This window comes from Vidua macroura, chromosome 4 (genome assembly GCF_024509145.1).
Source record: "Vidua macroura isolate BioBank_ID:100142 chromosome 4, ASM2450914v1, whole genome shotgun sequence".
Classification (NCBI taxonomy): Eukaryota; Metazoa; Chordata; class Aves; order Passeriformes; family Viduidae; genus Vidua; species Vidua macroura.
The window spans coordinates 44193227-44211497 of record NC_071574.1 but is presented as its reverse complement, the minus strand read 5'-3'; the positions used below and the strand labels follow the sequence as shown (position 1 = coordinate 44211497).

The window sequence follows — 18271 nt, the reverse complement described above, 5'->3', positions numbered from 1 at the left end:
CACTTGGCTCTGTGTCACAAGACAGCAAGAGCAGTGCAGAGCAGATGGATTTTACTGGCATGCTTTACTTCAGGAAGAACTGAAGGGTGATTGCTTATGCAAAGAGAGATGCAAGAAACAGGAACCTACTAAAAGCCAAAGGGTCATCTGTGTCCTCATTTTTATTTCTGGAAAATGACTGCTCCCACTCCACTTTCCTGTGATCTCCATGCTCTAGCCAGTGCTCTACTTTGAAAAGCTAATTGTCCTGTAGGCAACAGTACCCGCTGCCACAATGAATGCAAACTGCAGCTTCAAGACTAATTTTAAGTTCAAATCCCCTCCTGAAGAAAAAAGGAATCATCTTCCTTCCTCAGAGAGGAACTAAAATCCTAAATAATTTATGTTTCTTTTTTCTGTACACAGAAGCTTTTAACCATTATAAATTCAGCAGCCTGTCAAACTGAAGGTGATGCTGCAGTGGATTCCCAGGCAAACTGATACAGAAATCAGGCTGATCTGTGTCTCCCACATGCAACAGTGGTGTTTACATTATCTTCACTCTTTTATAGTTGAGAATAGCCACAAAACACTGCAAGAATAATTTCATTTTTAACTTCTGATTTAAGGGAAGTGCATTTGCAGGATGTCCCCTTCAAAATGGTATTTTGGTTAGACTTCCTCAGTCGAAGTATCTCTACAGAGATACTACTCTACAACACTGTACAATATGACTAATGTTAGGGTAAAATGCCCTAAAATTTGAAGCTTCCATGGTCTGGCCAGATGTGAAAAAACCTCAAAACCACTCTTTGCTGCCCTTCAGAAACAGGGTAGGTGTATGCTTAAGTTCTTATGAGCTCCAACTTCAAGCAACAGAGGAAAAAATAAATGCTTAAACTAGAGTCACAGCCAACAGATCTATTAATTATTTATTTATACAATACTGATTTATATTCACTGTGCACGTGCATTTCATCCATGGCCTCACAAAAATATCCAGAGAGCCTCTAATAAAGAGCAGTATTGCAAATAAAGTCAATTTGGCAAGTATATGCCCTAAGACATGCTAGTGGTTTATCTGGAGAGCACAAAGCACATTTAAGATAACTCATTGTCTTTTGCATACCTGTGTGGGCTTTGTACGCTCTCCCTTACCCCAGACAAGCAGAAAAAAAGGCATCTTTGACACAAGACCATGAGTTTCACATTTCTGTGACAGCTCAATGATCTTCCAAGTATTATGTCCACTCAAGCCCCTAACAGGGTCCAACGAACTCCAGCTCCCAACATGGGAATTTTCTCTATCTATCACTTGGACTGAGTTGATGCAATCTGTAGAGATCCCTTTCAGCTGCCCTCTCTACTCACACAGCAGCTGGCCTATCCAATATTTAGACAAGTATGAGAAAACCAAAGCTCCTGTGTGGCTTGTTATTATGAAACATCAAAATAAATACCAGGGAAGAGAACCACAGACATTCCTCCCCATAACAGAATAAATACCACAGAAATAAACTACAAACATTCCTGCTGTAGAAAGCCTGAATATTTCTGCATCACCACTTGTTTGGAGTATGGATGCGTGGAGCTGGAGAGCAAGGTTCTCACAGAAGTTTGGAACTAAATAATAACAAAGAATTCTGAAATATCTAACTTGTAATCCAGAAAACAGGTCCTTACTTAAAAGCACTAGCAGAAGAAACAGACCTTGTAATGTGAAAACCATTTTGGTTGGGCTATAAAAGACCTTAATGAATGATCATCTGTCAGGATAGTAAAACTGATAAAACCTCGACAAAGTCCTCATTGCTGGGATTTTAAATATAATCCCAACATTTTCAGTCCATCAATCTGATAAACTGCCCCCCTAATTCAATACTAGTAGTGGTAGTAGAATACTACTACCACTTGAATTAGATGGCTCATATGTTACTCCATAGGAAGCCTTGAGGTTTTGGAATCCCTTGTTTTTTGTAAAAATATCTGTTGAAGGCACAGGGGACAGTGCTGATTGTTAACACAGAACAACAGACAACCTTCCCAAATGGTTAACTTTCAGAAGATCAAGTTTGAGAAGAACACAAGGAACACAAATGCAAATACACTGATAGAATTAGCTGAAGGGACCAAATCTGGAATGCATTAAGACTGTGTTGTCATGTACCTCTGGTTTTTTTGCATCCTACTGCCTATTCTAACAAATATACTGCATCAGGAAAACACCATTTGTTTAAATAAAAACAATCAAACCAAAAAGCCCCACTCAAAACAGATTACTTCAGAGTTTAGAGTGGCATTCTTTGAATATCAAAACCATCCATTCCACTTTGAAGACTTCTGGAGCATTCTAGTTCTCACCCAAGAAATTAAATCCTTAGATCCAGTTGTTGTACTGTACTTTATTTAGTAACAGTGTAAAAATCTGGCCAAGAAGGCAACAGCTTTTCTTTTTCAAATATTATTTCAGGTTTATAGATTTTCCCTTAACTCTTCAAAATAAATATTATTATATGTCCCCAAGGAATACAATTATTAAGGAACTCCAATACATACATTTAGATTATATGCATTTATTTATATAGAAATGGCAAAAGAAATGCCAGCTTTCATAGCTAGTTCACATGCAGTAGCTACTCTACTTTGCTGTCTGTTTATAAGAGCATTAGCCTGAAGGTATTCTAAGGTTAGATCACAAGACAATTGAGTCATTCAGACAGTCCTCATAGTTCACATGAATGAAAAAAAAACATCTAAAAAAATACTATAGTCAGCTTTTTATTGCAGCTAGAAAGGCAACAAAATAGTACAGCCACAGTAAAATATCTGCAAAAGAGGTTTAAGCCTGATGTCTGTTGCTTTTCAAGGGATAAAGTAAAAATATTTATTTACATTGTTCAACTCCCAGAATCTCCAGTGTGTAAAACATTAACTGCATTAAATGAATACAGAATCTAATCTTATACTAATCTGTGTCACCCTAGAACATGCAAAACTGTTCCAAGTTCTTCTGCAGGATTTCCTAGCTTTTCTTTTGGAGATAGGGACAGAGACAGAAACATGATTAACCCAACTTATTTACAAATGCTGAAGCTCTTAACACCAGAGACTGAAAATCCAGTCTATCTAATACATCTATATTGAAATTCCTAGTTAGTGCTAGTCAGGAGTCCCACTTCTGCAATCTGGAAGACCTGGATCTCTTGGCTGCCAGGGCATGTATGTTCACATACATTATCAAGGCCTTTTCAAGTCTCCAAGCAACACGATTGCCTTCAGAGTTTCTTCTACATTTGCAAAAACGTTTGCAAGCAAATACACACCACTCCCCAATCAATAACAAACCCCTAAAGATCTCCTAATCAGATACAAAAAGAGAAACAGAGCCCTAATGAGTTACTTGAGCAGATATCCCTTGTCAGCTGGGGTAATTTGCCATACATTGCTGAATGCTAGAGTCAACTGAAGACCTAAGTATTTGGCACTCATAACAATGTGCATCACATCTCAGAATAATTTTCCCTTTTTTTTTTTTAAATACACATTTTGACACAGTATAACATATAATTTTAAAACTTAAGTCTTGTTTGTTGTTGTCAAAACACAATCAGAATGTGATAAACACTAATCCTTGTTTTTCAGATGTGGAAAGTGCAAGTATTTTGAGAGTAACCTATTCTATCAAAGAATCTGCAACATAAGAACTGTTTCCTCTCAAATTTCTACAGGGATGACTAAGAGCATGAAAGAAAAGGGTGTAAACTGAATCTTAAAGTATGCCTCCAACTTTTGCCTGAGCCAGAGTATTTTGTTAGCAAAAGCATCTTATCCCAGTATAAGGGTTGAGTGAAGAGCCAGACCCACCTTTAACAACCTGTTCCAAGGGACAACTTCTTGGACTGTTATATTTGTACCTTATTTTTCCACTTGAGCTTGATCAGCACTATTACTCACTTTTGCAATAAGCCCCCCTGACTGAATTTCTTCCCTCTCCCAGTGTTATATTTTCTCACAAATGGTTGAACTAAAACAAACAGCCTTTCTTTATGAGAATAAGAAAACAGAACACCATTATGGAGCATGTACCATTTTTTTAATAAAGCTTCCTTGATTTTCATGGCTTCTGCAGCCTTTAGTAACCTATTCTATGCTGCATCATAGTGCTAAAAGATACAACACAAATGACACTGTTCATATTTATAACGCTTTGCAGGTGTATCCATCAGTTGTCCTTGCTGTTGTCCGGACGATGGTCTTGTGCTGCATATGTAAGTGTAACTTGCTATCCATAATACATCACAGATCCCTTTCAGGGTCATGGGAAAACAGGATAAGCCACCTATTCACATGTTTTATTCCCAAAGTGATTGCTTTACCTTTGGAACTGCCAAACAGGGTATTTGCTTTTGCTTGGCTTACGTAGGTTCAGAGATTATGTGTTGTAACTTCTGGTCAGTAACAGAGACCTGAGATGTGAAAACCCACTGCATCCACACACACTGCACTGCAATGTACTACAGAGGAATTAGACACAGCCCGTTTTTTCTACAGGGAAGTTGAAGAAGAAAGGAAACAGCATTTTATGCATTTTTAGAGGTAGTTTTGCATATAGTTCAAAATTCCATCTCATAAGAGGCAACACTTTTATTCATATTTACAAAAACATCCTTACTTGAAGTTAGCAAGTTAGGAAGTATAATAAAGCATTCCCAAGAACTTTAAAGCCTTAGCTTTAAAGCCAGTGCTGAAGAAATATACCACAGAACTTGTAGAATCTATTTGATGCACTGAACATCACCCATGAAAAATACAGAATTCAGAAAAAGAAGCCTTGTGAATGTTTTAACACAAACTAGAAATTAACAGCTGCAAACAGGCAAGTCTGTCCAGATTTACAGGCACACTAACAGTAAGTTGTGGTTTGCTTCATCAAGCAGATTCTGGCTGTGCATCATTGCTGTAAATGAATGGAGAATGGAAAAACAGCACCAACATTAAGGGAATGGAAGTGTATCTAGAAAAGCCTGCTATTTTTTCATCCTTGAAGAAATGTGAAAGGCAGCATGAACAACTGAGCTAGACACTTAGTTAATACCTTCATACTGTAATCAATTATCAGAGTTCTGCTGTAACAAATTAGTCCTGGGCATATGGGCGAGAAATAGAAGTGAGGTTGGAACTTCTGACTGGATCAGGCTAAAAACTGTAGACTTAACTATGGCACTGAAATAAAAGAACAAAAGCTTTATACTAGCTGCAGTCATTAGAACAAAGCTTCACTATAATATCAAAGCCAAAAGGAAAAAAAAAAAAAAAAAAAAAGATAGCGGGCCTCATTCTACATGGTACTGGCTGGCATTATTTCCGTTCATTTCAAAAAAGATCATTTGTCTTTTCTTAAAATGTAAGACATTGTACTGCAGAATATCCAAGCAGTCACACAGTATTTTTATTCTGTAAGAATTATCTGCAACTGTAAGGATGGAAAAAAAACTTCTTAAAAATGCAAAATACTCTACCAGATAGCTCTGCATTCATAAATGGGAAATTACACTAGTTCTCTGTACAAATTAGAAATGTATTAAGTTGAATGTCTAACATCTCCAGTTTTGGAAGCTGACTCAGTACAGTAAGCAGTTCAGGTTTATTAAAACAAACACTGAAATACAGCCATTTTATTGGCAAAAGTATGAGTAAAGAGCATTTACTAAAATATTGCTAAATATTACAGTCAATTTGGAGTTTATGGCTGTGTTTTTCAAATCCAACACTTCAAAGTTATGTAGCTTTACATAATTTTTTACATGTTTTTTTAGGTCAGAAAAGATGAATCATAAGCAAAAGTCTACTAAACTAGTAAAAAAGGGGAGAGAACGCTAGTTTTCTGGAAAGTAGAGAGAATGTGCACACTAAATTTTCAGGGAAATAAAGTTGTATTTTGAGACTACTGTAAGCAAGCGTAAGAGCAATTTACTTTTCTAGTTTCTAGTCCAGACATGGATTTTATTTCTTATTAGGAGTTTCCTCAATTGAGCTGATCAAGACACTATGTTGCCAGCTGAATCATCCCCTATATGATAATACAATAGACTAGGTTTGAGCTCTTGAAACTCAGTGTCAGGCTTTACCTAAACTAACATTAGTTCAGCTAATAAAAACAACAAACAGAACAAGCACTTTGGGCAAAGTCTGACAAAAGCCCTGACTCCTAACAGAAGATATCAAATACTCAGCCACAATTAATATGTAGACATTTGACACCCAAGAGAGTAAAAGACAAAACCATTAAATGCATGTTATGACTACAGAAAATGTAAAAAAAACTGCCACAGAAAGAGTAACAGGTTAGAACTAATTTGCCCAGTTATTTCAGACTCAAATTTACAACATCTGCTTGGCTACAGCACCTCTTTCAGAAAGACATCTGCTATTCACTCAGGGGACACAGGGCCTTCCAGTGATCTTCAGTATCTTTCAAAAAGGGCTTTTCAATGAGTAATTAATTACAAGTAGCTTTTAATTCAACAAATACACACTGATTCTCAGGAAACTAATTTAGACTGCCAACTCTCTTGAAAAGACCTGGAAACTGGTGCAAGTAGAAGCATCATCTGAAGACTTTTCAGTCTCTTGGCAGATAGAAATTAGCACCAGGTGTCCTGACTGGCACAAACACCAAAAACAAACCCAATATGAAGTCCTTAAAACTCTGCCAGATTTTGAAATGCCATCTGCCACTTAATCAGCTGCAATTTCTCCCTCTGCCATATGAGCAGACACACACATCAACATGCTCCGATAACTTCAACTTCTTACACAAACGTAGTTTACAGTGGTACACACAGCACCTCACACTGCCAGGTTATCTACAATGAATGTTCCAGAAAAGGAAGGAAAGGAAGGCTATGTGGGATTCTTCCATTTGTTTGTTTTTGGCTTTTTTTAATGCTGAAATACATGAGTTCATTCATTACTTACTTTGGCTAAAAAATAAGAATTACCCCCAAATTCCACTTCCTTTTTTTTTTTTTTTTCCCATACAGTTTAAACCTCCTTAGGTTTCACTGGAAACAGAAGAACAGACCAGACTGCATAGCCTAAGATGGGTAGCAAGAAGACAGGAAGTAGACAAAACCCAGGTAAATAGGTTTTTTTCCATATTCCTTGAAACTAGAGTCAGTGATAGTTTACAGAATTATCCATTGTGCATCTATTCTTCCCAGAAAAGAATAAACATACTAATATAATGTATAAACTTAATTTGAGTTGCACCACAGAAAATATAAAATGCACTCAGAAAACTCACCAGGACCCGAACAAGATAGGCTTTGGTGTACATTTCTTCCAGGAGTACCTTCAGAAAGAAAAGAAACAAACAAAGAAATTATACTTCAAGCCAGTAAGGGGCAGTAGGGCTACCTTTTTTTAAGATTCAAGATTCTTTTCACATAAGCTCCTCAAATTTTGCTATTTCAGCTTCTTTATTCTGATGGCTGACAGCATGATCTACAGCAAGATTTAGCATTACAAGAAATTGTTTAGAAAATGCAGGATGCATTCCCAGTTACAATTATCCCATTACGATTACTATATTTCATTTAAGTCAGGTAGCACTGTAAAGTCACTTTATTCATTCAAAGAGGACCACAGACAATGAAAAACTAGCATCTATACTGGCATTATAGCATATTTTTTTCTTTCTGTATGCTACAGTTATTTTATTTGCATAGAGGAGCAATAAATTAACATTCTCAAATGTGTGAACAACCAAGTTAGATATAAATGACAGCACCGAGAAAATTAACCCACCCTTACTGTATTACTTACAAGTTATATGAAAATGACCTAAAAACTTTATTATTTTGAAGGATATTGAATGAAAACAATCTTTTGGACAGCTGAGTGTTAAGTGCAAAAGTCATGTGCAGAAGTTCATAAAAGGGCTTTTGACAACACCTTTCTACAAACTTTAGGAATAGTGTGGATCTGATGGCACAGGTTTCCTCAGGAAACAAGCTGCTTTGTACCACCACTGTACTTGTTTCCCCCCGCCTCAGCCTTGCAAATAGAGCTTTGCTCCCAAAGTGAAAATGGGAGCAAAGCTTCTCCAAAGGTTTGCATTTGTTCTTTTGATTCACTCTGGTGGAAAGGACCAATTTTAATTCAAAGTTAAAGATAAAACAAACATCTGATACAGAAACATAGAGTGGAGTAAATATCTTCAACAGGCAGAGCTCATCAGCATGCTCTCACAAGAATCTTGCTTAAATTAAACACAAACTTAGCAAAATCTAAGGTTGTGTCTTGCAAGCACACAACCTTATAAGCAGGTGACAGAACATCATTTAACAGACAGATTAATTATTCTGTATTTTTAGTCCTTATGGGATGCAAGTTTCAAGCAGACAATGGATGTCCCTAAAGCAAATAAAGAACAGAACCTTGCAGAGCCAGTGTCCAATTTGGTGAACTGCAAAGAAAATGAGCCAACTATCCCAATTATTCTGAAATCATAAAGCATAGTTGCTCCTTCTCAAGACAGAGAGATCCAAGAAAAAGTGAAAAACTGACTACCCAACAGCTGATTACCTCTAGTCTCACTGACTTTCCTTGCTAAGTGTAGAGGCCCAGATGATTTTGGTGTGCACTGGTTCAGCGAAGCAGATCTGGTCTTGGCTCCTAAAAGTAAAAGCTTACATGAACTTTAAAGTAGAACTATTTAAAGTTTTAAAGTAATTAAAGACATATCTTACATTTTTACATTTAAGTACAAGATCCACAAATCTATTCAAACACTAGAAGAGAAACCTTCTAGAATGTTTAAGCTGTATTTAAACTTAGCTCTGCTTCTCCAGAGCCCACCTTGGAAGAAATAAAAAGATAACTTTAAAAGCCTTCTAAGCAGGAGAAAACATTAGTAAAGATTTCATTTTAGCACTAAGATCAAATTACTTAAGTCTCAAAACAGCAGCAAATACAATGCAGCTAAGGAAACACTGGCTGAAAGAAACCTCCAGAGGCCAGATATCAACACTCCCATTCAGAGCAGGGTCACCATTAAGACAAGATCAGCTGACCACATTTTTGTCTAGATGGGCTTTGCAAACCTCCAGGAAGGGTGGTTCTACAGCACCACTGGGCAAAGATGCATCTCCCACTTTACAATTTGCAAGCATTTCTGATTGCTACATGATCTGGTGCTACTGAGAAGAGTTTGGCACCATGAGCTTTATAGCTGTCCTTTTTCAAGTTATTGACTGCACCGGCTCAACTCCCTCAACCTCTTCTCACTGGACAGAGACCCCAACCATCTTAAGTCTCTACTGGATCTTTCCAGTTTTAAAACAACCTCTTGGTCTGGCAAGGACCCAAAACCAAACACCACAGGCCTGGTAACACTGATGTGAAGGGGAATACCAGCTTCCTTTGGCCACACTGCTCCTGCAGGTGCTCAAGGCACACTGCCAGGTCACTGAAGACGATGAGCTATGCATAGTTGTGCTGCATGTGCTGGACCCCGACACAAAGCATCAACTTGTCAGAAAGCCATATGATTCGTATTTGTTTCAAAGTGACTTATAATTTGTGGCAAATTCTGTTTCTTTTCACTGTTTACTCTTTTAAAGCATGTCATTACAGTGAGACATTTGACAGGCATCTCTTATTTATTCTCCATTATGTCAGATACCAGCTTAAATTTTAAGTCTAATGCAGGAGTACAGCATTTAATTAGGCTTATCCAATTACAATAACCAGTCCACCACAAAGATGGTCAGAAGCAAGCTGATTACAGCTAGGACTTAGGAAAGAGACAGAGCAAGCTTATTTATCTGCTCCCATCATGTCTTTAATTTTGGTCAGAGAATGACTTGTCAACTGGTGTTTGTGGCTTGAGTGAAAGACGCACTGTTGGCCAATCGAGAGTTCCTAGCTCAAACCAAAATAGGAACCTGAACAATGTTTAATACAAAGTCAGGAAGTACATTTAATGTTACTTTTAGCACAAGAATATAAAACACAATTAATCGTCTTGTCTCCATTAAATTCAGCCCAATTCTTCTAATTCAGCCCAAGTAGAACACCAAGAAAAAGCAACATGAGAAGCTACGTTTCTGTGACTCTTCTCTTTGAAAGATGGGATAATGTCATTGTTCTACAGAAGAAGATACATTCTAACTATATCTTATTCAAAAATATATCCCCATCCTCCAAGGTCCTTTGGGTCTTGAAAAGGGTGAAGATAATACAAAGTCTGCATAAAGACAAAAACAACAATACACTCAGGATAAATTCAGGTATGTCTGTTCTGCAGATTACCAGCAGTGACAAAGTCCGTGCCCTGAATTTTCCAAAGGAAAAGAACTCTTTTTAAAACAATGCAAACCCCATGTGATGAAACCTGCTATGTAGCAAGGTGCATTTAGTCCTGTACTACAGCGTAGACCTCTCCATTTCCCTGAAACACCTCCACCAATTACAAAGAATACTTTAGTCGTCCTATGAAGTCTTACAATGCTTGAAGCACCACTGATGTGATTTTATCTCCTCTGTCTACAGACAGACTCATATACCTTTTGGAGTTGACCTCAATGAGTGCAATCTAGGTCTTGGTAGTGCTTTCAAAGGGGCAGACCCTGAAGTGCCATTCTGGCAGGCTGGTTTTGAAGGCCATTCTCCATTCCTGATGACTGTGGCATTTGCAGCTGCAAAACAGAATCACAAAAGAATTTGCTCTAGGCATATATAGTTTAGAGAAAATTAAATCATAAGACAAGTCAGTTTTACCAGAGACTAAACAACCTTGAAAGAGGTTTGAGTTTACGGTCACAATAGAAATTTTTCCTTGAAAAACAAAAAACTGAAATTTAGGAAAACATTGTTCCTGTTGTCCAGAAAAAATATGAAAATATTTCTAAAGTAAGTACAGATTCAGTAGACTTTGTTTTGGGCACTAAAAATTATGTATACTAACACATTAAAGCATAAGAATTCACATGGCATTTACCAGGGACAAGAAAAAATTAAGTCACTGTGGAATTGTTTGTCACAGTGCTTCTTTTCTCTCTATTCATTGAAAAAAAAAAGGGTGGGGAGGGGGAATTTTTTGTCATTATACTACCAGGTTTGCCTCAGATAAGTGTTTTAATGAGACTGGTTTTTTAAAAGCCATGTGAACTACATGTCTAATATTGTTCCTCGAGAGATTGAGCATACAGTCTTGAGATTATTTTATTGTCTTTAAACAGACTAGCATAAATTAACTACTTCAAAACTGCTTTTCGGCCACTAAATATTTTCTACCACAGAAAGAGGACTTCCCTTTAACAAACACATGCAACTGAGGCCATCATCTTTTTTTAAAAAAAGGAAGTTGGAGCCTCTCTAAACACACAAAAGCTAAATACTGGCCAAAAAAGTCTATACACGAGGAGCAATTTGCATAACACATCAGCAACACAGTTATTCTGTAGGAATCGGACTCTGATCAACATTAGATAATTAGAACAATTCATTTTAATAAAGCACAAGGCAAGAAGCAATCCTTAACTTTTCTTGTAAATCACTAAATTAAGGATGTTTGCTCAGAGTTCACTGCAAGCAGTTAACAATTGCCTGCAAACTAGTGTGCTACTTCCTCTTCTAAAACAGCAGCACACCATGGAAGTAACGTTTTGGGTGTGTGAGCAGCCTTCTGGTGCAGGACTACTTAGGGAACTGTTCTGCCCTATTAAAAACTCTGGAATCAGCTAACCAGGCTGCGTGCAGGAATCAAAAAAAAAATCTAAAATGACCCCATGAAAACCTCCCAGGTTTACAGTGTTTGATCACTTTTGGATTCAAATTCAGAGCAGCTACTGCAATTCTGAATAAAGATGGACAGATATGAAGTGATTTCAGCCCAGTAAAGATCTGAAAACTCAACTCATTAGAAGAATTTTAATGAAGTATTGGCTGTACAAAAATGCAGTTGCAGGTCAACTGCTAGGATCAGCTTTTTAACTTTTGAAGCACTATTTACTATATATGTAATTATTTAATGCAATTAAAATCTGGAATCTTTTTTCTTAACCTCAGAGTTAATCATTTTGGTATGCTAAAAGGATAGCATTTTTAGCTCAATGCTAAAACTGAGATTACTGTTAAAAAAAATCTGGTTTTCAATGCTCAAACTGATTGCATGCAAAATATGCTTTAGTAACAACAGCATTTCAAATCTCATGATTTTTGAGCTTCTCAAATAAGAAGTCATTTTAGAGAAAAGAATCACAAAGTTCAAGTGCTCATTAGACAAAAAAAAACCAAACAAACAAGTCCTAATGCTGCCACATGGAATTACCAATCCAAGGACACCCCATAACAAAGGGCTAAGCTGGCAAAGCAGCAGAAATTATCCCTTGTCCTTTTTTTTTCTCTGCTAACAGAAGACAAACTCCAAACAAGCCAAGTGCCTTTTTGATTTAATATTGTTGACAGGATCACAGTAGTTTATCATACATTTCATGACACACACAGCATAAGCCTCCCATTCTGATCTTTTGTGTCCCACCAATCTAATAAAAACACCTTAGCTTCACAATTTTTTTCTGAAATTATTACATAGTAGACTAAATGCAAGAATAAAAAACAAGAACAGCACTGAACTTAGCATTAGAATACAAAGAAAATTCCTTAGTTCTTTCCAATTTGATTCAGTCAAAAATTTCATTAACATATGAATTACACATAATCTTAGTCATTATACTCACAAATCCTTACTATTAGATATAAATAATTCTCATCAAGTGTAAAAAATTCCCTAAAGGAAAATAATATCACAGAAAATCAGCAGATCAAAATATTGCATATATTTACCAACCTCCACAAAACAAAATACAAGCTTTAGAATAGAAATAAAAGGAATACAACCTACTTCTCTTCCCAGTAAACGTGGCTAACAAAGGAACAATACAAAAGCTGTAAGACCCCACTACCAGCAATGTCAGTAAGGTAATATCATAGTGGCTTCCTGAGTCAGTCGGTGGTGTTAGTGTAGAATTGAAGAAAATAATAGGAGAAAAATTAGTTTCTGTGCAACTGCGGAGTCCTCCTGGTATAGTCATTTAAAAAAGATCTAAGCAAGCTTAAAGTCTATGAGACTGCAGCCATGTTCAACCTCTCATATTGCTCTTGCTTGGTCTTCGTGAATCGGAGTGGAAAAAATTGTAAGCTTGAAGGCAGTGGACAAAACAGATTACAGCAGCTAGCAAATCAGGCTAAATAAGGAGTCATCTGTTTGGATACTTAATCTGAATACACTCCTTTGTTACGAAGCGATGACCCCTTCCTTTGTTACATGAGGGAACAAAACAAAAAGAGGACAAAGCTGCTTAGCAGCTCCAGATACAGTCCTAAACCTGAACAGCAAAAGTCAACATGGCTGTCACAGTATCAGAAGCGATCTCATTACAGAGCAAGAGGCACATGCATATTTTATTACACATACTCTTATTCATTTGAGGACTATGTTAGCTTTTAGTTTAATGAAGGCAGTACAAGGCAGGGGGAGAAGAATATGAAGAAATGTAATTACATGTGCATGCATATGCGCATATATAAACCACAGACGTATGTTAAATCACAGCTCTCTTTTTCAGTCCATTGAAGACAGATTTAAGTGACATCTGGCACAAATAAAAGGTCTTTGCCCAGTCTTCAAGATATAACAGGTGATACAATAATAGCAGAATATTTGAATGTACTTATTTGAATATGCATAGCTGGGAATACTAATATGCCTGATAGTCAGCTATATGTTATTTCCTTCATACTTTTCCCCCTCAGAACTCCTAAGAACTTCTGTAGAACTTCAAAACAAAGCAAGTCCTTGTATTATTCTCACTAATTTTAATCAAGATTGATTTGCTTAGGTCATACACCAATGTTTATGGCTACCATGGAACTTACAGAAGTCTACCCATACAAAGATTTATCTTCTAAAACAAGTTTCACTTATGTGCCTGTAATTTGATCTACATATTTTGTCCTAGAACTCTGAAAGCAGATATAAACTGGTTCAAAAAACCATTTAGCATCAAAAACCTGTAACACACTGTTCCAAATATTATGACAAGTAAACCATTCTGTCCAGACATATTACACTACATGTAAACATTAGGAAACTCTTGCTTCAAAAGACATGCTGATTATGTAGTGTTTCAGGATAGAAGAGAAGTTGTACCAAAATCTCTACTCATCAACCCAAAATCCAGGGCTCAAAGCTCTTTCAGACGATATGTCTCAAAAAGGAAAGTTCCAAGTAAAGAGGCAAAAAGATTAAGACCTAGAACCAATAAGCAGTACAATCAGAATTAACACAGGTACTTGTCAGACAGGACTCCCTTTCAAGAAGATTTTTGCTAACAAGCAATTGATGGCTATCAATCAGTTAAAACCCACAACCCTCACATATACTTACAATTAGTGCTGAAAAGACTTTGCTCACTCTGAGCGCTGCTCACTGATGAGAGGCTAGGTGTCCTCTCAAGCACTGATCTTTTGACAGGCACTTTGGATTTGGCAAGGGATTTACCAAAGCTAGTCCACAAGGCTGGAGAATTTTTCACTGAGGCATGCCTCTCTTCTGGCAAAGATCCTACACCTGTCAATTAGGGGGGAAAGAGGAGAGAGAAATAAGAACAAAAGGAGGAGGAAAGAATGTTAAATGAAGAACTATCTAAAATATGTTGATTTCTTATGTCACTGCCATTTTCAAGGCTGTCAGTTTATCTTAAGGGAAAAGAAGCAACTAAAGTGTCTCAGACTTGACACAGAACAATCAAATTTCTATTGAAAGGGAATACCCTTCCCTTTATTCTTGTCACTATAAACAACATTTCAACTTTGCTTAAACTAGAAAACTGCTGAAATATGACAAAATTAGCTAGTCATTTCACCTTAAGCAACACTCGTTTTACTACAGGATTTCTACTCCTAAATACTAATGACCAAGAAACCTAAAATTTGCACCAAACCCAGGAAATCATGACATTAAAGGGATTGCATTAAATTTTAGACAAGAAAAACATGCCCAGTATCTGCCTTTCAACAGTAGGTGGTGTGACAGGATTAAGTAACTTGTCTCAAAACGTCCTGTATCAAGTAGACAAAACCAGGAACAGGATTAGTAAATGAAGGTATGTCCAAGCTACTTCCCTCAGTTCAGATCAATTCAGAAACAAATAGAAGCCTCACAATATATACTGAACCTGCATTAGCATATTACATACTACTGGTCACAGAATAGAACACACGAGCTTCAATGAGCAATTAAACAAGCTTTGCATCAGATGTCTCTTCACAGCTGCACTTTTACTACCTGCCATTACTATGCCGAACTCTGACTCTGTACATAGCTTTACTGTAGCCTGGTATTAAACCTCTGAGACAAAAATTATCAGCCGTATTTTAGAATTTTTTGAAAGTTAGTGAAAGGGACAATTGAATATATGGAACATGCTAAAGAGCATACAAGCTTTGTTGTGCTGAGAACACCACAAACCACAAATTCATGCTTTTTAAAAACACCTCTGAAACAGCACTCCAGACAATGTAACAGAAATAAATTTATGTGTTTGACCAAAAAAGTTTCTGTCCCATTTGCATGTCATAGAACAAACCTGACAGCTTTATAAAACTTTCCATAATGTTTTCTGAATTTTTTATTCATGGGTCAACATACCAGGAAAATAACCAATCCAAACCAGTCAGATTTCCTTTTGTAAGTAGCCTCCCAGCAAAACAAGGTACAAACCCAAACAACTCCCCCAAAAAACAAACAGAAAAAAGTGTCACTGTACAAACACTGTGTGTTAAGTTTGTATGACTTAGTGAGTTAAAGTTCTACATTACGAAAGGGAGCTAGAGGAACAAATGCATTTTATCAGCTGTATTTGATTGCTTAAAGGTGAAGGTAACATGTTTAATTGCTATTGTGCTGGACTCGTTCATCCACTCCAAAACATACAGGAACAAAATCCTGTTTTCTTCACAGTGATTTTCACTCAAGAGGGGTCAAAGTAAGCATGTGAAAATCTCAGTCCTGTCTAATACAGCATGTTCTCTATACATGATCTGCAGCAAGCCCAACTTCTCTGCAGAGGCTGGAGTGTGGCAGTGCTCTGAATTCAAATCCATCCAGTGAGCACAGCAATCTCTAGGATGCCCAGTTTCAAAAGCATGTCAAACCTTTTCTAAGCAGATGACCTTTTCTCTTAGTTTTTCTGCTGCTTGGTACTTGCCTATAATGCTTCTATTAAAGTAATTACTCAAGCACTCAAATGCATTTTTCAAAAGCCCAGCTCAAGGGAGAATTCAAGTCATGACACAAGATGATTAAGCAACTACTCTAGGTATTACTTCAACTAATGGTTTTAAAGGTTTTTTCATAAGTACCATTCCCTAAGAGTTACACAGAATTAAATGCAAAGGTTTTGAAGACAGAAGCAGGAAGATATGGAATACAAACAGAAGTATTGGAAATGAGCATAAAAGCAGGATATTTTGTCAACCATTATAAACAAAACAAGAAGCAGCATCAAAGTTAAAGGCTTTCATCAGTTATTTAATCTAGTTACTGAAGCGGGATACCAGAAATACTATATTCCTCTACAGTGAACTAATGTTGGCAATTCTTTAGAAAAAAGTCTCCATGCAACAACCATGTTACTTGAACTATGTTAAAGTCTCTCTTGTATCAGAATGGAAATAAGCAAAGAACAAAGCTCATTTTTCAAGAAGCTCTGAAGTTGTACCAAAATCAGCTTTCATGTACTTATATATCCAGTTTTCATATACTTACTCAAATAATCATCCTTTCATATCAATCCATCATAGGTGGTTATTGTCAAGAAAAAGTTAAGGCTTCCTTTAAACAGCACTGGAGACTAAAAAACCACACACTGACAGAATGTTGACATGAGGCAGACTGTAAAGCCAAGTATGTATTCGCAAATTCTGAAATTTCATGTCTACCATTTCAGCACTCATCAATACATTTTACATATAGAGCTGAACACTGAGCAACTGGCATTCACTGAGCTACATGGCACCTGGAAATGAGTGGCTGGAAGCCTTTTCCAAACACAAATTTTGGGCACACTAAGTGCAAAAGGAGTTTTTTGAAGGATGCTATTTCTTGTTGCTGCTTTTGTTTAAACCTAAAGCTAACACTAATAATTGTTTTGGCCCTTCAATGCCTAATCTCTTGAAAATGTTGAATTTTGGATTTTTGCTTAATGCATTTCGGTTTTCCCTGCAAGTTTAAAAATCCAAAGGGTTCTGTTTTAAAAATGCTGAACTTCTTAGCTGGTGAAAAAGCCCTGTCTAAGCCTACAGTACAAGGTCTTGATAAAGCACAGGGAGTAAACCTCCAAGAAAACATGCTATTTTTTGGCATCTATTGAAAAGTGCAAGTAAATAATGGACAAACAAACTGGACTTTGGTATTATCTCCAGCAGACCAATCTTGACATACATGTAAGAGTCCTTTTGGTTGCCATTTTAAACAGTGTAAAGCAGTAGCAATACTAACAGTTTTCTGATGGCTGCAAGCTCCTCAGTTTGCCTGATTAGCCACCCAGCATTATTAACTATACTATCTATTATGCTATACATATATCAGTTTTCCTTCAAGGAAGGAAGACTGGTTACAGTATGTTTAGTAATTCTAAGGTAATGTCTTTCTAATATCTCCCTTTTAAAGTCTCAAATTACTACCAAAATTACCAAAAAGGCAGGACACAATTACATTATGTTACTATGAATGGTCAAATGTTCAGTATAAACATGGACAAAACCAGGGAATTTCAAGTTATTTCTGAGTCTTGAAATATTTATAGGAGAGAAATTTACTTGTTTAGCAGGTAACAACTGGTCAGAGAACAGTTTATATACTAAGGCAAGATTCAATTCCCATTGATACAAACTTTGACAGCAATCTTCCCATTCCCCTATAATCCTCAGACAGGTAGCAAGGAATCAACAGTAAGATAGTGCCAAAAATCTAACTAGGGTAGCCATGCAGGTAGTATTCACATGTTCTTCCCCTCTCAGCTAAACATGCTTGGACTAAAACTGGAGAATGGATCATCACTATTACAGAGCATTTAATAAGCAGTTACCAACAACCAAAACATCCCTTTTTCTTCCCTCAAATGATCCTACCATCAGAAGAGTGATTGGGGTGTTTTTAGAGGAAGAGAGAGGAAAAGTAATGTCTCATGTATGCCTACTGTTCAATTTCACCTTTGCTCCT

The 18271-nt window shown here is 36.8% G+C and overlaps 1 protein-coding gene across 3 annotated transcripts in view; it reads right to left on the bottom strand.

Annotated features, from left to right (window-relative positions):
• Positions 1–18271, bottom strand: part of MTUS1 (microtubule associated scaffold protein 1) — a 115860-nt gene that overhangs the window by 52173 nt on the left and 45416 nt on the right. For 2 of the 3 annotated variants that reach the window (XM_053976754.1, XM_053976753.1), the window contains exons 4-7: positions 14435–14617; positions 10551–10682; positions 8569–8658; positions 7286–7333 (exon numbers count right to left, since the gene is read on the bottom strand). In XM_053976754.1, the coding sequence (XP_053832729.1) occupies positions 7286–7333; positions 8569–8658; positions 10551–10682; positions 14435–14617 (453 nt within the window). Of the gene's footprint in view, positions 1–7285; positions 7334–8568; positions 8659–10550; positions 10683–12889; positions 13137–14434; positions 14618–18271 lie in introns of those variants that run through there. The other variant, XM_053976759.1, reaches the window with a different exon arrangement.